Consider the following 23,626-nt stretch of genomic DNA (forward strand, 5'->3'; position numbering starts at 1 on the left):
AATACTTGTAAATGTATCGTGTATTTCTACATACAGTAAAATAAATAAAAACTTAAAAAAAAAAAAAAAAAGATTTGTGACACTGATCATTCGATTTACTTGCAAAAAAGCACAAGATGCTATTTGAATCACTTTGAAATCATGCTGGGAAAAAATGAATGGAAAACAAACAATAATAAAAAAAATATATATATATTTCAATTATTTTTCATATTTTATTTAAGCTATAACTTTCTGTAATAATCATTTGTAATGAAAACACACACACACACACACACACACACACAAACACACACACACACATATATATATATATATATATATATATATATATATATATATATATATATATATATATATATATAATTATTTTTATTATTATTATTATTATTCATAGTAGCATTTTCAGACCTCTGGGCTGCACTGTTTTATGGAGTTGCTTTATATATATATATATATATATATATATATATATATATATATATATATATGTATATATTTATATGACATTAATTTTCATGTTTAAACTGACATCTCCATCAGTTATTTAATATCAAATTTGACTTTTTAAACCTGTATACAATATCTGGTTTGCTCTTTTTCATCTGGACTGAATGTGTTCTGACCAGACCATCCAATCCATGGTCCACACTGGGAGTTTGTCTGTGGTTGTGTATAATTTTTATCATCTCTGGTCATGTCCTACCTGGTATATGTTTGGCCCAGCCAATGTTGACCACCAGTTCCCTGTCTGCCAGGTCGCAGAGCGTGGTCAGGGCTTTGATGTCGCTGTCGGGCACGGTGGGGTCAGGCATGGCGTAGATCTTCTCAGGCTCCGCCACCAGCAAGTGAGACACAATCTTGTTATCTGCAAGGCAGCCAAAGGGGACTGTATTTGAACACCGAGGGGAGAACAAAGAAACAGATTGGGATTATACCAGCAAGGTCATAGTGTTTGGTTCAGTATCAAAGAATGAAATCAGATAACATGAAATATTGGTTGTTTTCTTTGGACCGAGAGATGGTGTTTGTGGTACTAATGCCATTTTTGGTATAGGTATAGGAATGAATGGCTGCTGTTTTTTAATAATCAAAAATACAAGTTTACTTGTAAGTAACAAGGTCTACTTTTGTTAGGAGATTTAATGGTTCAGAGCAGTGGTTCTTTGCAAATCAAAATGTTCCAAAATATTTTATCATACAACATTGATCTATATTTTAACATTAACTATATATTTTAATATTAAAAACCTCTGATTTATTTATTTATTTATTATTACTATTATTTTGTTTAGCAATAAGGGAATTTTAAATTGGCCAGATGAAATTAAACCAAAATAATGGAGTTTGAATGGCTTGTGGATAATACAATTTAAAATGTATCAAAACAAAACAAAACAAAACACAACACAACACTACACATATTAATCAGTTGACAACCACTGCTGATTTTTAATTCACATCTATCTGATGATCCTCATTTTGGAGTACGCTGTGAATTGCGCATATAAAGATTAGTGTCTATCTAATGAGAGAAAAGATACACATTTCAGATTGGATTGCATTGGTGAGGGAAATTGGAATAGATAATTAGCAACCCCCTTACAGTTAAATGAATTCATTTGCGGTTTAATCATCTATGTCAATGCAATACGATAGACAGACAGAACTTAAATACAAAACTGCAATCTCTGTGTGCGTGTCTGTGTGTTTGCAAGACCCAGATGAATCATTTTGAGCCCAGCACATCTGTGTTTGAGGTCCATTGACAAAACGGGTCACTAAATTAAAAAGAATTAACTTCTGAGGTGTGTGTGTGTGTGTGTGTGTGTGTGTGTTGAAAGAGGGGAAGAAATGGATCAATCAGCCCAGCCCTGCTACTCCAGGGAGTGGGGGAGTCTGTAAGTGCTATCTCTAGGTAAATCTTATTTAATGTTTCCCTAATTAGAATCAATGCAACCCAATTTCCAAACCCCATGCCTTTGTTATGTGCAAATAATCAATCAGGTAGGCTGGGACCATGGTTACTTCTCACTGTTTGTGAAAAGAGAGAAAGAGATAGAAAGGAATGTGAGAAAAGATACAGAGAGCTCAGAGACAGACTGATGGAAGCCTCTATTAATAGGACACTGGACTAAAATATGAAAACCCTCTACAAAACCTAAACATCTGTCTGTATGCCCATGCAAAGGTATATTCTGGATTACCAACCTCAAGACATCAGTGGGGATTTATGTTAGAAAATATTAAATTAAAAATATTAAAGTTGCATTTAGCAGACGCTTTTATCCAAAGCAATTTACAGTGCATTCAGACCAACATTTTTCTAACATGTGTTCCCTGGGAATCAAACCCACAACCTTCTGCCATGCTAACGCAAAGCTCTACCACTGAGCCACAGGAACACTAATAAAAATATAAATAAAATATAAAATAATATATACAATAATATATATATATATATATATATATATATATATATATATATATATATATATATATATATATATATATATATATATATATATATATATATATATATATATTCAGATTAAAGCAAATTCCCTTTAAGACAAAAAAAATAAATAAATGCAAAGCCAATTGTGTAGTTAACAAACTCAAATTAAAAATCAGACTGGCTTTGTCTGGTTAATTTTCCATCTCCTCCCCTTAAACTCCCCAAGTCCCCATCTTGCTAGAATACAATAGCAAATAAAAAATAAATTAATAAAAGTGGGAGCTAGACACAGAGAATAAGCTTTAAAATAAGTTGCTTTGGGTGGCTGGAAATAAGCCTGAACCTGGAAGGAGCGATCAGTAGGATTAGGCAGAAGGTTATTCAGAGCGCTGTATTCCTGAAATGATTTCTACCACTGTAATAATTAAGATTATTTCCACTGCTATCATGCATAAAAGCATATTGTATTCCAGGAGAATATGCTACCATTAAGTAAAAAGGTTTTAGGGACAAATCTGTTAAGCGCTGCCGTGCTGTCTCTTTGCAGAGCAGTCTGACAGCGCGGAAGCTCCGGTTTTGTGGGTTTGATGTCTTTGCCAGATTGGATTTAATCCGGATTAGACCTTTCTCTCCCTCTTGCGTTCACTCGCCCTCCCCTAACACACACACACACACACACACACACAAAAACATCTTTGTCGATTGGCTCTGTCATATACTACATCTCTGTCTTTCTTGTTTCGTGTCCAGTTTCCTGATGCATTGAAAAGAAGGCAGGTCACTTTATGGTGACATTGAGATATAAGAGATACGATTCTGTGTTTGATCTCTTTTTCAGGTTTGACACACACACACACACACACACACACACAAATTAAATCATTTAATCACCCCTGTGTTGTTTTGAAACTGTATGAATTTTGACAAATGGTTTGACTGTTTTTCAGCTGACTTTCTTTCTTCTACAAAGCACAAAAGAATATATTTTGATACTGATACTTTAAAAAAAGTGTATATATTTGTATAAGAAAAATTATTGAATAAATAAATGTGAAGACATTAAATGAATACAATGTTCTTACATGGCTTTTTTGGTGGCAGAGACAGTTGAGGGTTCAAATAGGGGCTGTTTTCTGCATCTATCCGGCGTTTGTACTTCTGTCTTCCACCACGTACACGGTCCAGTCGAACGCCTGATGAAAAAGAGGAGACAAGAAAAAACAACAACATTTACTTATCACACATCATTCTAGAATGAACATGACGTCTTCAGTAAAGCAGTCAGATAACCTGCACTGTCACTTTAAAAGCACTGTGAGGGGAGCGGGCTACTGTGAGCCCGCCATAAACGGCACGGCAGCTGTCAGTGGCCATTTCAGGGATGTGGACAGGAGATGACCAGCTGCTGACAGACAGGGGCACAGTCGCTCTCTCCATGTGACATCCAGACACGCACCTGCCCATCTCCTGCTTGTAGCGCTTGTGCATCTTTAAAGCACTCAGCTCACAGAAAAATAACAGGTAAACAGCAAAGAGACGTGTGTTGCGTTAACACACAAAAGTGTTGGTGACAACAATTACAGGAGACGTTAACACTCAAGAGCACAGAGGCGTTCAAATACTCAAGTATTTGTGTGAAGCACATCACTGTCTTTAAAGGCGTCCCATTCTCCCTCATCAGTCAAAGCTCCCATCGATATTTTCTTCACAAAGAGTGCAAATAAAATGTGATGGGTGAGTAATTTATTGAGACGCGACGGTTGTGAAAACATTCGGAATCCATCCATTGCGACACAAGATTCTGATAAGTGCAGAGCCTTAAACACCTGTCCCTGCTTTTAATTAATTGACATACAAAAGAGCCTTAATTTAATTATGCAAACCTCTCAAGGGGGTGGGCGGTTTCCGTGGAAACCACTTAAAGGTGGCCCAGGACCCGTTTCATGTTGCATGCTGGAGAGGAACGGAATGGACATGAAGGCCCAGTGGGCCGGCCCTCCTTTCACAATTAAAACACTGGAATTCTCGTTTATCTGAATGGCGCTCAATCGCCAACCTCCACTGGGCTTTCAGTGCCTGACACTCTCTGAATAATTTAACAATGAGATGCACCTTCCTCATATTGAAGGGCACTGACTGAAATTTTGAAGTGCTGCTTATGGGTTTTACCATTATTATATAACTAAATGTGAATCTATTTATGTTAATGGAGATGGTGATATATATATATATATATATATATATATATATATATATATATATATATTATTTTATATATTTTTATTTGTATAAATAAAACACAAGGGTTTCTCCCCAATATTTAGATCAGTAATCAATCAAAATGGAATTTTCAATGGGCACTTAAAATGTTAGAAATGTTAAAACTTAAAAATATTAGCCTACATTATTAATAATATAATATATTATAATATAATAATACAACCTTGATGTAAAATAAACTAAACAAAAAATAATGTAATAAATAAATAAATTGAAATATAAAATAAAATAAACAGAATAATGTTACGCATCATATATCTTATATCCTGTATCTTTTTTTATATTACTCTTGACAAGTACAGATCTTGAATGTGTACAATAAGTGGAGATAAAACATAACCATGACACAAAATTGAAATCACACTGTGCAGATTTTCATTCATAATGTTCACACTTCACGTTCATAATGTTCACAGTCAAATAGGCTTCATTGACCAACTTGTCAGTTATGCCTTTTAAAAATACTTAATTCTATTATTATTGATGCCTTTCTAAATAAGCTATCCATTTCTACTATATAGTCACCACAGTCGTAATATATCCTGCTATAGATCAGTGTTTCACTATGACTGACAACATGCAGGCATATTTTGGGACGGAGTGATAATGAGTGCTAATTAACTTTGACCCTGGCTTGTTGTTGATTATGTTACATTGTACTCCAGGATAAAAGCAGATCCATGACCCTGTTTTCTCACATTTCCATGAAGGAACACATGTCCCACAGGCTTCGTTTTACATGAGAATGATGGTCTTAAAAAGATGTCACATTGTTAGCATAACCTCCTTGATGCCAGCACCCCAAATATGCAACTCCACACGATGCTCACATGTTGAAAGCCTCTTATCTGAACAAGACCACCACCCCTCCAGAAACCGGATCCTGCTCCTGCCCGGGTGCCTGGACTGCAGGGTTTATTGGCCTAATTCACTGCTACACACACGCTTGTACAGTAATAGCATCACCTGAAGTCCGTGCGGCATCTTACATCTTGGTACATCACGAAACCTGCATTTGACGTCTAGGTTAATCTGGGTCATATATATAGCTCTTTTATTAGCCTGATTGGTTGATTTTCCTGGATCTAGAACAAATACTGCAAATTACATCAAACTGATGCGCAACTGTGTACAAAGTTTTGAGTCAGACCTGTACCTTCATAGGCCTGCAATGTGCTGGAAATAGACGAGGAATTAATGCAGCACAACCCTGAAAGACACACTCTACGGTGGGATATTATTAGGAAACCCTCCCTCACTGTTGAAGGAGGATTGTTCAAGGATTTACATGCTCCAAAACAAACAGCATTGGAATAAGTTACCCTTTGTTACTGATTTGCAGCCAGCTTTGTGGCTTCTCTTATATGGTTAAGATTAAGAAACGGCTATGGGATGCAGACCCAGGGGCGATCGTTACCCTCCACAAATGGCGAATGTGGCTTCACACCATCGGGATACATCTCACTGCTGATAGACCTTCTTTCGCCACATGACCTGTAAAGCAAGCAGGCGCCTGGCTGCACATGGTGCGCCGCTGGGTCGGGTTTCACAGACGCATATACAAAGAGCTGCCGATTGTTTGTTTGATGGCGTATCTATGAGCTCGTGAGGAATGATCTTGATATATAACATGCACACCGCAAAAATCACTCTGATGTTATACTCTCAAAACAGACCAAATTTATCTTACCTTACAGTTTATGTGAGTACAATTAGTTTCCTTAAAAAGGAGGATAAAAAGACTTCATTTAAAGGGACAGTCCAAAAATTTTTGTAAAAAATAAATTCTGGCACAATTTACTCACCCTTCTAAAATCTCTATCTGTATTTTTTTTTCTTCTGTGGAAAACAAAAGGAGATATTTATAGCAGATTGTCCAAGCTGCTCTTTTCCACACAATGAAAGTTAATGGCAGAGGCGGACAGAGTACACAGCTTTATTACTTGAGTAAAAGTACAGATACCCCTTGCTAAATTTTACTCAAGTACAAGTAAAAGTACTACAGTCAGTTGTGTACATAAGTAAAAGTAATGAAGTACTTGTTTTTAAAAGTACTTGAGTATCAAACGTACAAGAGTACATTTTCTAAATATTGCACTACTACTGCCACAGTGCTTACATTTATGTACAGAAATGTCCTACATGGAGTTCTGAAAAATGTTAATGTTAATACCTTGGACAATGTAAAAGGAATGGAAAGTAAAATCAAGTCATTTTCATCTTTTTACTATGTTTCTTTATTTAACATTTCTCACTTGCCCACAAGGCAATAGCACAATGGCAACGCTCTGACAAACCTCTGCTAGAGTTTTAATGAATTTTTTGCACCCACATTTGAACCTGACTGTGTTAAACACCGCATACTCAAGAACATCAAAGCAAATGCTCAGCTTACATTAATGTGTAATATCAGAAAAGAAAATTCAGCTAAAAATTGTGTGTACATGTGAGTTTCTGTGTTTTTTTCATCAATCAAATCAATAAAATTAAACCAACAAAGAAGGCAATATAGCAATGTTCTGACACACCTCTGAACCTGACCGTGTTATACACGCAGCATAGAAGAGAAAATAATATTATGGTTAAAATAATAATGACTAAAGCAAATCAGCTAATCAGCTGTGTTTAGGTCAGCGTACAAAGAAAGAAAAATAAAATTCAGCTCATTTGAGTGATAGTATTAAGCCCCTTCCTCTCACACTGACATACAGGCAAAGGCAGAAAAAAATACTTTCAGCTGATTTAACACCATTCTCACAAGCTGAATGTGATTGCTGATAGGCTGTCCCAATAGTGGCGCCAGCACAATCCAATCTCGTTTGAAAGGGAAACAACATATTGAGGGTTTCTGAGATTTTTTCTTTTTTTCCTTTTTTTCCATCCACACGGAGACATGTTTCTGTGAATACGCACAAATTTTTTATCAGATAGTCGTTTCGTCCTCATGGATCCGCCGTTTTGCGTTTTCGTCTGGACGGTGAATCCGTATATTTTCTGAAACTATGACATAATCAGCCCACGTCTCGCCCCTAATCAGACACCGCTACATCATTTAACAGCAACAAAAACATGACACATTGAACGATTGTATTTTTATTAACTAACATTAACACAGATTAATAAATGTATTGTTCCATGTTCGTTTGTGTACCACGCGCAAGGTTTATGAGCAGCATAGTCCATGTCTTCTTCACCGTTTTAAGTAGGGGTGGGCGGATCGATCTAAATATCGATAGTATCGATACCAACACTGGTATTGGTATCAGATCGATACAATTGTAATTGAATCTATATTTTAATTTAAATATCTGTCATCTACGTTCATTATACTTTGCTCGTGTCTTCTACCTCTACAATCCTGAGCAAATGCTGCTTTCACATCCTGGCCCACTTTGCTACTCCTCCCCCTCCTGCTGCTCTGCTGTGAGTCGTTGTTGTGTCGTCATGTGACTCACTGACAACGCGCCGAGGAGCAGCGAACAGAGTGAGCGAAGCTGATAGCACATTGAAGTCCAGAAGGGGGCTCAGGGAATGAAATTGCACAGGTATATTTGTTCTTTGTTTGTTCTTCAGTAATAATTGTGTGCACTTTATTTCATTTGCTTTTAAAACCAGAAAAGAGGGAGAGATATTTGTTATTCTTTATTTTTTTTAAAAAGGCTGTGAAGAATTAATTCTACAGTGCCTAATAACTAATAATTTTGTGGACTTCAATACATTAATAAAAAAATATTTCCTAAATAATTGATCATTCATTCACCTCAGAAAGAATGACATAGACCTACTGCTCTCCCCTACACAAAAGTATTTTTATTTTATTTTTAAGTAAAAATTATCGTATCGGTATCGGTATCGGCAATACTGACCCTATATGTATTTGGTATCGGATCGATACCAAATTTTGCAGTATCGCCCACCACTAGTTTCAAGTGTATCTCTGTGGCAGAATTACAGCACCACATGCTGGTCTGGCATGTATACTACATCGCTTTGTGGTTTCGTGTGGATGCGGATATTTCTTGAGACGAGGAATAAAAAGATCGGACTGGGGAAAGCTCTGTCTCCATGTGGACGGGGATGAAGAAGTAACTGGTACTTACGGTTATGGATAGATATGTAGCGGAGTAAAGAGTACAATATTTGCCTCTCAAATGTACTTGAGTAAAGTCATGAGTACTCCCCAAAAATTATACTCGAGTAAAGTACAGATCCCTCAAAATTGTACTTAAGTACTGTACTCAAGTAAATGTACTCCGTTACTGTCCGGCTCTGGTGAATGGTGACTACAGCATCAAAGCGGAATTTCTTTTCTTTTTCTTTCCAGTAATAGGTTTTTTAGTCACTTTTCCATAATTTCCTCACATAAAGTTATCATATGTTTTAGGAAGTCAATATCAAAAGAATTTAGCTTTAATTAGGCTTTTTGTTCTTTTTTGGGAGTTGACTGCCCCAGTCCCCATCCACTCTCACTGTACCAAAAATATTAGTATGAAAATTCTCAAAAATGTTTTCTTTGTGTTCCACTGAAAAATAAAGTAATACAAGTATGGATGATATGAAAGTGAGAAAATAATGACAGAATTGTAACTCTAATTTATAAGTGAACTGTCCCTTTAAATAATAGGTTCCTTTAAATAATGCACAATAATGCATTTGTCTATAATTTCACTTCACTTTTCTCTTTTTTTAAATGTTCTTCTGCTATGAACAGCTCAAAGCTCACAAATAATATTATTTATATGTTCTGAAATGTACCTTCTTATTTGCTTTATTCATTAGCACTAAGTAGGACATGAAGTGTTGTGAAACATTTTTCATAAGCAAATGCCTCACATTTCATAAAGGCTGACAGAACAAGAGGAATTGTAAAAAGAAAAGAAAATAAATAGGAGAATTCATTTCAAACTGTTGTAAATCCCCAGTAGATTACAAGATTTTAGTGTTTTAATTAAGATGACAAATAGACTAGTTGCTTCATGGTGGAATCGCTTTCCCCTTGTTTTAAATTATCCTATCTCTCCACACCTCCCCCCACGTTTTTATTAGGACTCACAGATGACCGTAAACTTCTTACAAGGCTTGTTTTGAATTTCATAGGTGCCGTGGAATCCTGCAAGGCGTCTGCACAAATTTATGGGGAAGTGTGAGAGAAACAATCAACCTGGCAGCAATGTGTGCTACTTTTAAAAAGGACTAATTAATCAGACATGGCCAAAGAATTCTGATGTCTTGAACTTACATCATTATATTACACCTATTCTTATTTAGTAGTCAACGACATGCGTGCAGACACACTAAAGAGGCGAGGAGACTGTTGTTTCGGCCAAGGCTGATGGGGCACTGGAGAGTGTATACAGCAGCCAGATTTCTCACAGCTGACATGCATAAACACTACACCACTTCCACTCAACAAAGGCTTAAGTGTTCACAGGAACGTCAAACGTGTGCTGATAGTTCAGTTTCTTTTTATAGGTGCTATGCATCACAAGAGTATATATTTCTCTCTGATGAATATATATAGGATCAAGCACTTAACCAGCTTACTCTGGCTACCAGAATAGATCTTAAATCAACAGTATGTCTAGAGGGAAAATGAGACACTGACCAAAACCAAACATGAGGAGGACAGAATGTTGATCTGATTTATTTACTAATGCATTGTAGTGTATTGCAATCACCCAATCCTCTACCTTTTTTGACATTATAGTGCTCGTTTAAAAATACGGGCAGGAAACTGTGATGTATTAAATTATGAATTACTGATATTCATCAATAGCAGCATTAGTGCTCATCAGGGTGCCAAATTAAATTCACACATGACAATAACAAACAAACTGATGAAATAACAGCCTATAAATATCCTTTACTTGACATAAAACAGTATTCTACATTTATGATTATTAAAAAAAGTTTTTCTTTGCATATTATGCCAAACAGTGTGGATCAAGTTAGTTCAATCAATCAATCAATCAATCAATCAATCAATCAATCAATCAATCAATCATCAAGTAAATAAGTTTTGGCTACTTAACACAATTAATACTGTGTTAATTCAATTAACATATGTGTTTACAAATTAAGAAAAAATAAAGACAAAATATAAACTTACGAAGTAGATGTCGATTCTAGATGTGGAAGTTGCAACGGATATTTTCTAAAGCTCACTTACATCAGCAAAATTCAGTCCATCAATTCTAACAACTTAATTTACACCATGTACTAAGTTTGAGATATCGTCCAATGGCAACTGCATACTATTTATTTGCCAAAGACAATTTGTACTCACATTTGGCTCTTGGTGGGTGTTAATTTTTACCCTAGTGCTCTTCCTCTTTAAGAAAGCACATTTAACAGTCATTAGGTGCTGACAGAAATGAACACGGGGTAAAAGTACCAGTCTACTGAGCTGCCAAACTCCATTATATGTTCACCTTAACTATTTCTGTATCGTAAAGTAGATATTCTAGAAGCAAGGTCTAAAAACATTACAACCCACCATTGTTCACATATTCTTGCTGGTTCACTTTGACTAAATCCAAGGGGGAACAAGATATTTAGTCAACGAGAGCTTCCAGACAGCTTTCCTAGTTCACCGAAGCCTACATAATCCAGTCTATTTCATAAATGCTATGAGCTTTTATGTGGAAATAACTGTGACCTATGGCAAATGGCAAAACAAAGTGTGTCCCAAGTGCTGAGGCCAGCCCAGCAAGCAGGACACCCCATTCTGAGAAAAAGTGTGAATCCCAATTGCTACTGAGTTCACACATTAAATGCAAATGGGCCTCGGACAAATGAACATGGGTGAGCAACAGGAGCGCTGGTTGCAAGATCCCTTGAGATCTACAGGAATGAATTATTAAATCTTCACTGGGACAATGCGAGAGAGAGCGAAGGAAGAGGAAAGAGGGGGTAGACACACACTGTCATCTAAATCTTCTTCTTAATCCAATGTGAATTTATTTTCTTTGCTGGTATAAATGTTGGCTGCTAAGCCATGGGACAAGTGCACTCTGTGGTGCCATTCATGCATAAAATGTGGATTTCTATTTGATTTTCTGATGTTTAAGCCTGTTAAATTCTCCTCCGCTCCCTTGGCACAATCGCCTCCCCTTGAGTTCCTCCATAACGTAATTACACTGAGGAGCAAATATTGACAGCATTTGTCTTGAGCTTTGAAATGTTCAAATTCCCAAACAGAAAAGCCAAAAAACAAACAAACTTAGAATAACGTCTGGGTTCTGCATTTTGATCGGCTGGCTACTGGAATTAAACACTTTGAATTCTAGAATTTTAGAAGCTATGCTGTGAATTTTTGATGGTGAAAGATTTCGGCTTGTGCTTGGCCCTTGATAAGGATTTTCGTCCTTTGAAAATCTGCTGACCACCTGCAAATAAACAGACGTGACCATCTTGACAAACAAGTCAGGTTTGGTGTGATGGAGAGGATGTTGGTGTGTGTTTCGAAAAAGACACCATATTCTGAAAAAAGAAAAAAAAGAAAAGAAAAATAAAAACAAACCTATACTTTCAACAGCAAAAACTTACAAAATAAATTAATCTTATAAGCTCATTTTCGCTGAAGCTGCGCAAGTCCTAAAAGAGTTATTTATTTTTGTTTGCCTTTAAACAGCTTAATCTTTTTAATAGACACCAAAATGTACAGAAATACATAAATAATAATTATTTTTATTATTATTTATATAATAGTATATAGTGTTAATAAATACTATACAGTATATATTTATACATTTTAATATATTGCACAAAATAGGTTAAAAACCACCTAAACGTTTACCAATATACTTTCTCCAGAAAAAAAGCTGAATAACCGTAACAAATAACTATTTTTACTTAATTATGCTTATAATATGACCAATTATGATTGGTATTTTTTCCCCCCATGGCATGCCATTTCAGCTGCCTTTTGTTTTTTATGGTCCTTATATTTTACATAAAATCATATTTCTGTATAATATTATATAAATTAGGAATTTTCTGGTTTTAATATGAATATCCCAAAGACATTTACAACATAACCAAGTGACACAAGGGTGTATGTACTATAATTGTGTATGCAAAATTCAAACAAAGTATCTTGCTTTAGACACAAAATCTGATGGAAATGCACAAAATCACAGGATAAGCCCACCGATGTGCCGTATCTCTCTCACTCATTCATTTTAGGCCAATAGTAGATCCTATAGTACCTGATGGAGACCCTCCTCCATCACCGCCCACCCCTCTGCACAAACCTCTCACTTAATAAAGAGCTACCCGAACAAGCTCATTTATTTTCCAGAAAATTAACTCACTTTCGGTCCTGATTAATGATTTTAATCTAAATGAATCAAATTAAAAATTGAAAATTATATTTCCAAAGCCCACAAAAGGGGGGGGGGGGCAAGGAGAAAAGACCATTCCCACTTAACAAATGAGCCTTCAAATATTAAAAGAGGAGCAGGAGTGGGTGATCCTAATGAAATGTGCCCAGTGCATGGCTGCTTCTCCCTACACACAGGCAGATCCAGAACTAGAGAAAAAGGAAATGCACAGAGAAAATAAAATGATATTAGAGGTGGAGCCTTGCATATTGTCTGCAGAAAATCCAGAGAGAATTACTAAGATATCTGCTTACTTTAATTATTGTGTCATGCCCTGTACATTCTCAACAATACTTAAACTGAGAACGAGAGAGAAGCGAACTGCAGGTGCCCTGGTCATGTGACTGCAGTGGGCCGAAGCTAGTGAGTGGGCAATGACTGATGCGGACATATTTTTCACAATATTTCGGCAGAAAATCTAGTCATGGCTGGCTGCGTCTCTTTCTGGGCTTTGTTGCTAACCTGCCAAATGCTTGGCTGACTTAATAGACAAAGTGATGAACGGCGATCATTTTGGGGTGGAGGAATATTGCTGACTGCCAATATTGGAATCACTTCTGATTGGATCACCATTGGATTTCCCACTTCAAATGGCCGAGAGGTGCACGGGGATGGGGTGGTTGGGGGGGTCGACGTCTAGGTCACAATTGACATGTTTGTGCTTGCTTTGTGAGGGGAAAAACTCAACTGGAGCAATGGAAAAGACGTTTGGGAGTCGAACGGTGTCACTTGTGTAAAGCTATTATTGGTTATCGAGCCATGGCTGTTCAGAGAAGAGCACAATTTTAATATGACCAATCTTTCATCCAGGATCCCCAGTATAAATGACCCTGAAATTTTAGGGGTGTGGTGAGTGCTGATGGAATGTCATCCAAATGATTGAAATGTTGAAATTCATAATTGGAAACACAGTACTGTCTTATGGCCCTCTCCCTCCACACACACACCCTCCCTCCCTGACACGTACGCTGGGCTCCTTCACAGCAGCAGAGGCATGTGTGAGGTTGGGCACGGCAGTGGTTTTTATGGTAATTGAGGCAGTTATATGAGGTGGATGTGGACAGAGCCTTTCTTCTGCCGAGACTTAAAGAGAAATAAGCGTGTGTTATCTTCCTGCCGGCAAAGCCGCCCTATTGTTGATTCAATAATACAAGACGGCTCTTATCAGGGCTCAGGGTGACTGATTGGCAGGCCGATATGTTTAGACAATGTGCCGTGTTCAAACTGAATTTACCCGGGCCTCCGGTCTGCCCAGGAGCAAGCAGAGCAGAGCGAATTAACACCACACAATGGACTGAGATTCTTTCAACATCTTTACATGCCCCCCTTGGCCCATGTCTTTTTCTGGACTAAAACCCACCGCGTCTACAACCCTGTATGATGATTTTATATACTACTACTACTACTACTACTAAAGTATTATTATTATTATTATTATTATCATTATTACATAAAATTAAATGAAAGCAAAAATTGAATAAATAATAATAATAATGAATATTGTGAATGAATACACACATAATAATATTAATAATCAATATAATTAAATAAATAATCCAATACCTATACAGTATCAAGTACCTATAATACCTATACAATATCAAATAAAGCATTAAAACTTAACCTCCAAGTAAACTATTTCACCTGCAATATTAAGCCCTGATATCATAATAATAATAATAATAATAATAATAATAATAATAATAATAATAATAATAATAATAATAATAATAATAATAATGAATCAATACGTGAAAAAAGCTGAATAAAATAATGTGAATGAAAAAAGGTAAAAATAAATGAAAACAAACAAATAAAGATGCACCAGGCACTGCAATGAGAAATTTAGCTTTAGTTATGATATTCAACAGTGGAGGACAAAATAATAATTCAGAGATATTGCTATCCCAATGGGGTAGTTCTCTGAGGACACCCGAGTTAACCAAAAAACTGTACTTAATTTGCTCCATTATTTTTACTAAGGTTATGCAAGAAAATCATGGATATGTTTAATTGAAACATGATTTAAATCATAAACTATTTCTGTGAAACACAAATTTACCGGGGAGAACAAGTTCCTTCTGAACAGGGCTTTGGAGAAAATTGCATTAATTGTGATAATTGTGTTTACATTTAAGGTCTCTGTTTAATCCAAGGAGACACTCAATGGTGGGCAAAAGCCAAGGCAGAATGAGGTGTTAATGGCACACGAGTGTGTAGGGGTGAGATATCAGACAGGGGAGGTGGTGGCCAGCATTGAGGGATCAAAAGGAGCGATTTTTGCCTTTATCTGTCCTGATGGTGGAGTAAATGAGAACAGATCAGCACTGCGGTCTGTGGGCAGGTGGCTGTCGGCCGTCTCCTACCCATTAAATTGCTGGCAAGATGGAGGGCCTTTCTTTCCTGTAACCACACTTACAGATCAAATAGTGACAAATGAGATGTAACTGCACTTGTAAAGCAAGGGAACAATCTGTCAAAGTACAATATAATTTTTGATTTGACGTGGCAACCACATTGTCTATTCCTGACGTCACAGCTTCTTTGGATTCACCTACACATTGCTTGGATATATCTATCTATCTATTTATCTATACTAATAGATACTAATAGAATGTAATAGTATTTAATAATAATAATAATACTAATACTCATGAAAAAAAGAAAGAAATGTATATCTATACATTTTCGTATAGTAAAAGAATATATATATTTCAGTATTGCACAAATGGACAGATGAATGGATGGATAGATAGACTCTGTTCTAAAGCTCCATCGTCTGTATTTGTGTGCGGTGGGCTTGGTTATTACCTGAGGAAAATCAGTGCCAAGGAAAAAAACTACTTAGTGAGCTGTATGCCTGCATTAACAAGGCCTCTCTCTGCCTGAACAATTCCTCGCCTCTAAATGATCTAATTAAAGTCTCATCAGTCGTGTGTCTCGGGCTGAGCCCTCTGCTGCTGCATTCAGACACTTTCACATGGAATGGCGTTCCCTGCTGTGCTAGCGCTCCTCTCGGCCTCACTGATCACATGGAGGGCTTCTGATACATCATAATAACAGACAGTGGGTGTCTTCTGAGGGTGGAAGACTTGTAGAGTTTAGATGTTGAGCAGGGATATATGATGGGGGAAGAAGGTAACCAAATTAACCTTTAGGGGTTGAACAATAATAGATAAGAAAATGAGTAAACTGTTGGGACCACAAACCATGCAGATACACTTTCAACATATTCCTTGTACACATACACAATGAATCATCCATAAAAGGAGGATGAAAAAAAAGTGTCTCCTTCAAAAATTAGTAAACATTTATAAGCCTTGAACATGAATGGAACAGACTGATTTTCGTGGCGAGTCAGCATCTAGGAGCTGTGGGAATGAGACGGTATGTGTCACTATGGAAGAATGTGAGTGCTGTAAGGCAGTGGGTGATGGTGGCCATCAGATGTGGGACATTGCATTAGAGCAGAGCATGGGATGGTGCTGGGGGCTGGGCCATGCTGGTTAATATTGGGCAGTGGGGAATCTGATGATGTTGTAGGAGGGTAAGGAAGTTAGAGCTGTGAACGGCCTGCAGGGTGCTTCAGGTCGGTCAGTGGGAGATGAGTGGGTAATTGCCACTTCACCATGCCCAGTGTGTTCATTTAACCCTTTTCCACTTTCTTTTTTTCTGAAGTACATAATTGGGACTCGTAGTACAGTATGTGAAGGTAGTATATGTGTCCATATCATCAAAACCTAAATATGACAATGCAATAACAGTCAAGAAAACAACACGCGCTCACACACACACACACACACACACACACACACACACACACACACACACACACACACACTTTTGTAATTTAGGAGACGCTTTTATCCAAAGCAACTTACAAATAAGAACAATGGAAGAAATTTAAATCAACAAGAGAGCAAAGATAGGCAAGTGCTGTGTCTTGGTTAGCTTAACACAGTACATGTAGCAAGTTTTTTTATTTTTTATTTTCTTATTGTATAATAAATAAAAAGTAAACTGATAGAATAGAAAGAGAATAGAGCAAGCTAATGTTAGAGGCCTTTTTTGCTTATGTTAAATGGATAATAAATCAAAAGAAAAGGATAAAATTTAGTGTTTTTTTCTCTCTAAAGAAAACAAGCAGTTAGTAAATTAATGTGCAAGCCTATTTTTTAAAGAAAAGAATTAGAATAAAGAGTGTAATAATAATAATAATGATCAATTATAACAAAAAAAAAAATTATAAATTAGAAAAGCATTCAATGTTCTCAGATATTGGTCCCCACTATATGCATGACATATTAAGTTTTTGAATAAGATGAATGAAAAAAAAGTGTCATCTCACTCCTTCCACCTCACCACTCTGAAAATATCTAAAGATCTTGTTCAAATTCAGTGTCAAATTCACCTCATCAGCACTTATTTAAAAATATCTGTACAATTAGGCCTTGTGCAATTAGCCCAAAAGCAATTTAAAGACAATGAGTAAATGAAATGGTTTGCAATCAGCTCACATTTTCTATTGCACATAGTAATGGCTGCACTGACTCATCGAACATGATCATTACAGTGTCTTTTAAATGGAGACATGAACAATCACAATATGCAAAGAAAAAAAAAATCTTTGTTGACTGTCTGTTCTATTTGCGTGTGGGGGTTTTGTGAGACATTTAGGTGAGGTGAACACAGGAAATGTAAGTGGGGTGTGGGTTTACGGTTAAGTGACAGGGTTATGACCCACTGAAATACACTCTTCTAAAGAAACTTCATCTGTCAGTCACATCAGTGCTTTAACAGCTCTGTGCTGGACAGCCTGGGGTACCGCGAGAGGATAATACTCCTGTTTGTAAGCATGCTTGTGTGTGTAAGCACAGCAGAGAGTCATGAAACCAGTACTTTTCCTCATTCAAGACATGTATCTTGTGTAGAGACCTTTACCACTTGAAGCTTAAAAATTCTATCTTTCTCGAGTGTTGATAGCATAATAGCTAAATATGTGGTCTGCTATCACATAATCTGCAGGTTCAGTTCTTCACTTTGAAGAAAACTAACTACTAAATGGCAACCACACAGAAATCTGAAAATAAAAGCAAGATAAAAAAAACATTTCTAACAACAACAACGGGCAGATCTGTGGGGATATTGCTGATAGATTAACACCCTGCATCAAACTAAGCAGGTCATTTCTACACTATTTTTGGATGAAAAAATTAACAGGTGCGTACTGATGTGCCTGGTGGTAACAAACCTCCGGACAGAAATACATTTATAATACTTTGTTTCAATGCCTGTGACCTATTTTACAGCAAATTACACAATTGCTTTTGTACATGCTGACACTCATGCTAATTAGACTTGAGCTGTTGTGTTGTCGTGCACTTACAAAGAAACAGATGTGGCGGCAAATGGTTCATCATGCATTTGTTAAGGATTCACAGTAGAAGATTTGTACCAATGGACCTGAAGCTTGAAAATAACGTGTAATTTGATTTCCCAGAATGCATCAGCTGCGTGAGGAAGTATGAATAAGTCCAAATACTACTGAAGTGTTCCCTTAATTCTGTAGGTTTGGAAGTAATAATACTGCATCTAGAGTGGTGAAATGCATTTCATCCTGAGTGCATACAAATGTTTGCCTTGCCGAATTCAAGACTCCTTCTCAACTGTTTTCACTCTCTTGTCATTCATATATTACTATTATCAAGCCTCTCAAAGCCAGAAACAGTTCCACATTGCACCATATTTAGCCTCCTCAGCCCCCTCAGGGCTCATACCAGAACGGTCTGTCACTAAAACCATCTTCCATGCCTTCCACATACGTTCTCCTGCTCAATTGCACCAGTCCACGTGGACTGACAGAGTATGATAATATCACATGCCTCGAGTGTGTGTGTTTAAGTTGTTAGTTCCCAATATGTGAAGATAATCAGGAAAGAGAGAATGATGCTCTCCACCTTGCGAGGGTAAATAGGGTGCGACTGGCTCATAGCAATGCTACTGGCCTGCTTCCTGACATAAAGAAATAAGGACATTCTCACTGTGCCAGCTGTGCAGGCATCAGGCCCCTGCCAAATTTCAGACCCTGCCCTGCAACCAAATCAGCCTGGCCGGCTGGGAAAGCACGGTCTGTGGGCTCAGCATGGTCTGTCTATGCAAAAACAACCTGTCGTCTGCAGGTAGCGGCGCAGAACTGGAGAAGCCAAGAGCCCAGTCCAACTTGTGCCTTCATTCACAAGTGAAGCCCAGTAAGGAAATTGGTCACAAATTACCAAAACAAAGCAGTCAGAGAGAGTCAGCACAGGCAAATTGCAGCCTGCGGCCACTGCACTATACAGAGCGCTGATCGAGCCACATCATTCAAAACGACATGTTACTGTTGCATTGTTATGACAGTCGGGCAGTTGCATGATTGCTGCAGTAGCAAGAGCCCATATAGAGCCATTAAAAGGTCAGCAGGTGCTGGACAAGGCTGCCGCACGAGCATCCCAGCGGAGGTATTCTCTGGGATTGCGGGTGGTGGGCTTCAGGCACTTGTGATGAGGGACATGCTGAATGTTGGAAGCAGTCCAGACTCTATTGCCGAGCCACTCAATTATAGGCTCAATCAAAAGCCCTCGCTTCCACAGTGTCTGCCAGGCCTGTGTGGACTGGAACACATTCACAGCACTCATATTTACTGTGCTCTGCAGGAAGCGCTTCCAAATATCCTCTCTGATATGATGTTACACTGCTGTTTACCAAACGCACACCACTGGAGTTCATATAGTGATTCAGCCACAGGTTTCTCAGGTTGCTGAGAGTGCAGAAACCAAATTTGCATTTGTTTGCATTTGAATGTACAAATGACCCACAAGATATATGGACACTTAAGTCAGACTTAATGTATGTACTTTATAGCTCTATAAACTAAATCTAAAATCAAGTGGCATCTGAAAACTAATTATACCAGAAGATTTTGTAGAAGTAATGTCATAATTTTAAATAATTATTGTTTACTCATGTAAAACTGACATTTGCTTTTGTAAATGTCTATTTGAAAATTTCTTGAAGAATTTCTATTCTTATTTCACATAAATGGTATCTGGTTTTTGAGGTTTCATCTAATGCAAATTTATTCATACCTTAAGTTTGGCTAATTATCCAAGTACTATTTTGTGGCTGCTGTATGTATACATCACCTAATTATGAGAATATTTGCCATGGACGTGCCAAGCAGCTGCCTTCAGGGAAAAATCGTTATTTATTTAAGTGTCAGCAAAGTGTCCCTGGTGCTCTGCATGGAAAACTAAAGAGCACAGACCTCCAGCTGTCCCTCTGCCCACAAGTGGTTGTGGCAGACTGGGAAATGCACGAGCGGAGGAGAAGGAGGATGGGAAGAGTCCTCCAAAGTCAGCAGCATGTAAAATCTTCCCCCTGCCTGGCTGGGGTCCAAACATACAATGCTCATTCTGCCTCCAATTCAGCGCAGGGACCACCAATCCTCTATGGGTTACTTGAATGCCTAAAGATGTCATTTAGTTGAGGATGGCGAGCAACCAGGGAGCATGAGAACAGAAGGAATGGAGGGGAGGGAAGAGTGATGGCAAGGGAGAACCGAAGAAGGAGCCGAGGAGGGATTTGCGCTACCATGCCTTCTGTTGCTGTTGGAGAGAAGGTGGATAAGGCACAGTGTTGACCTTTCTGTCTCTGCACGGAAAAAAGAGAAATCTCTCAGCAATTAAGAGGAGTTAATGCCCTAATTATGTGTGTCGTTTGAGGCAGTGCCAGAGGGGATCTCCTTAATAGTAAGAGAGGGTCGGCGCGGGGGTGGGGATAGAGGGTAACTAACCCAGCTGTTTCATTCCCAGACCCAACCAGGAGGGAGGTGTGCTATGGCCAGTATTTTGGGTTTTCAAGCAGGTGCAGTATAGGACAGTCAGACAACTTCCAAATGACCCACGCAGGGTTATTTCATGTGAAGCAACATGCTTTCAACCCTTGAAGCGCGTGCAGTGTGCACAGAAGGAAGGTGTGTGCTGTGATACACATCACTAGCTCTATCAAGCAAGGCCTGCCAGTCAGTTATGACACTATAATGAGGCTGTCATGATATTCAAATGGCTCCGTTCTGAAGAGCGTGACTGTCTCTGGTGTACACTTTCTCCTTCACAATGAAGAGGCAAAAGTCTTTTGAGTGACATTTCATACCTAGAAGTTAGACCAAAACCACATGTCATGGTCTATGTTATATACTTTTTTTATATAATTCAATATAATATATATTTTTTATAATTAAATTACATAGACATTTCGGAGACAGTTTTCGGAGACATTTCGGAGAAGTTTTATTATCTAAGAGTGTACTGGTATATCATCAGTGCTGTTCACAATGATTTTTCTGTCTGGCTAGTTTTGTATACTACAGGAACGGAGTTATATCTAGCCACATATCTAGCAGTAAATTAGTTTTGCGATAAGCTGGACAACAGTTTGTTCTTTAATGAGGAGATGGGTCGGACCTCGAACTGGTGTAGCACAATCACACACTGGAAGAAAAACAAACCAGCTGTGAGAAAGAGTTGCCATGCTGACATTTAAAAGCACACCCACAGGCGCTATCTAAGAATAAAGTAGGGCAAACTACAGAGAGAGAGAGAGAGAGAGACTGCATAATGATATCACCCCCCTGAGAGCACTCTTTAAGATGCTGGCTCTCTATTTTGAGGAGGCAAGAGTGGGGGAACATGGTGGGTGAAGGGTGGTCTCAGACGGGTCCTCTCCTCAGGCTCCAAATGAATGGCGGCGTTGCATAATCCAGCGAGCCTCGCCCGTTGACAGCACAATGATTTATGCCCCCCGTCAGAGGAAGAGAGGGGCGAAAGAGCGGAAGGCAGCTGATGAAGGGACGGAGTGTGAAAGAATGAATGGGAGAGAGTAACAAAAAGAAAGAAAGAAAGAAAGAAAGAAAGAGAAAAAAATGAAGAAAGAAAAAACAACAACAACAGCAATGAATGGATAACATGCAGAAATGGGGTGGAATGTAGAAAAGAAGAAATGAGGAAGAAGGAGGTGAGACAGATTCACTCTTCATTGTTTACGTCAAGCCAAGTACTCATTCACTCTTGCCATCTTTTTTAGAGACACTTGGGACAACTTAATTCAGACAGCTACACATTAACAATTCTAGAACAAAATGTATTGTAAAAAATTTGATTATGCTTTCCATTTAACTTAAGGGAGGGAAAAAACACTGGTTTTGCTTCAAGACCTAGATTTGACCTCCAAGGGTGACCCAACATAGTACCACAATTGTTTCGATAATAAAAATATCAAAATAAAATCACTAAAATCAGTCTGTTCAAAAAGCATAATTTTTTATAATTAAGGTTTTGTTGTTTTCAGTGTTCTAGCCCTAAACCTGCTGGCCTGGGATCAGATTAAATCCAGAATTATATTAAAATTAAATTAAATTTAAAATAAAATTAAATTAAATAATTGATAATATCAGTAGCCAATAACTCAAAACACAGGATGAGTGAACGCAATGCAAACTATCAGATTTGGCAGACAAATCTGCACCAAAATACTCTAAAGTTTGATGACTTTAGACATCAGCAAGAAAGAACAACAAATTTTTGATTACAATCCACCAGTTAAGAAATTCTGGTTTAGACTGTTTAACTGATGAGGTGTTTTTTCAATGTTGTATATGACCACTGTGATCATTGGCACTAGAATGCTCTGTGTCAGTCATGATAATGGTGACAGTAGCCAGCCAGCATGTTATATATTTCACTGAAGGGTTTGCAGCTCAGAGGCATAGGAATTTTAAGTGGGATTTGATGCGATGAGGCAGGTTTTTGAGTTTTAAATTGTTCTCTTGCTCTGACTAAAACCATATGTATGAGTATGTCAGTGTGTGTGTGTGTGTGTGTGTGTGTGTGTGTGTGTGTGAGACAGAAAGAGAGAGAGACACTTTAGCCTACTCAAATCTACATGCAGGTCTGGCTATTTTGCTTCCATGGCTGCTCGAGTCCCCAGAGAGATGCGGTGGGGAGAGCCACTGTTGTCAGAATCCAAACTCCAGTCTTCGTTAGGACAGCCGCTATCTATAACACAGCACAATAATTGGGCGAGTTCTAATTGCCTTCTGGAGGAATTTGATGTTACATATTCTAAAGGTGCATCCTATCTCTGCCAACCTGCGTCTGCAGGTTTCTTATTTTCTCTCTCTTATTCGCTTTGTGAGTTTAGATGAAAGCACTTAAACTCTCAATTGTTCACTTAGGAAACAAATATACAGCACGTCCCATGAAGTCTCTTCTCTCTCTGTGGAGAAGGTCATCCATCTGTGTGTTCAGACATGAGTGGCTGAGAATCTATCCTCATCATCATCATCATAATCATCACACATATGCACATTCTCCCTTAGCTTGAGTATGCAAGGTTTGGCGGAGTGAAGAGCATGTAGGTATTTATGAGTGCACATATATGCATTAGTGTCCTAGTGTATATGTTCTTG

At 37.8% G+C, this 23,626-nt stretch overlaps 1 protein-coding gene across 2 annotated transcripts in view; it reads right to left on the reverse strand.

The window, feature by feature from the left end:
• LOC132111612 (estrogen-related receptor gamma-like) overlaps window positions 1-23,626 on the reverse strand; it is an 82,797-nt gene that overhangs the window by 32,165 nt on the left and 27,006 nt on the right. The window contains exons 5-6 of one of the 2 annotated variants that reach the window (XM_059519064.1): window positions 3,541-3,651; window positions 707-868 (exon numbers count right to left, since the gene is read on the reverse strand). In XM_059519064.1, the coding sequence (XP_059375047.1) occupies window positions 707-868; window positions 3,541-3,651 (273 nt within the window). Of the gene's footprint in view, window positions 1-706; window positions 890-3,540; window positions 3,652-23,626 lie in introns of both variants that reach the window. The other variant, XM_059519063.1, reaches the window with a different exon arrangement.

This window comes from Carassius carassius, chromosome 31, assembly GCF_963082965.1.
Source record: "Carassius carassius chromosome 31, fCarCar2.1, whole genome shotgun sequence".
In the NCBI taxonomy this organism is placed as follows: Eukaryota; Metazoa; Chordata; class Actinopteri; order Cypriniformes; family Cyprinidae; genus Carassius; species Carassius carassius.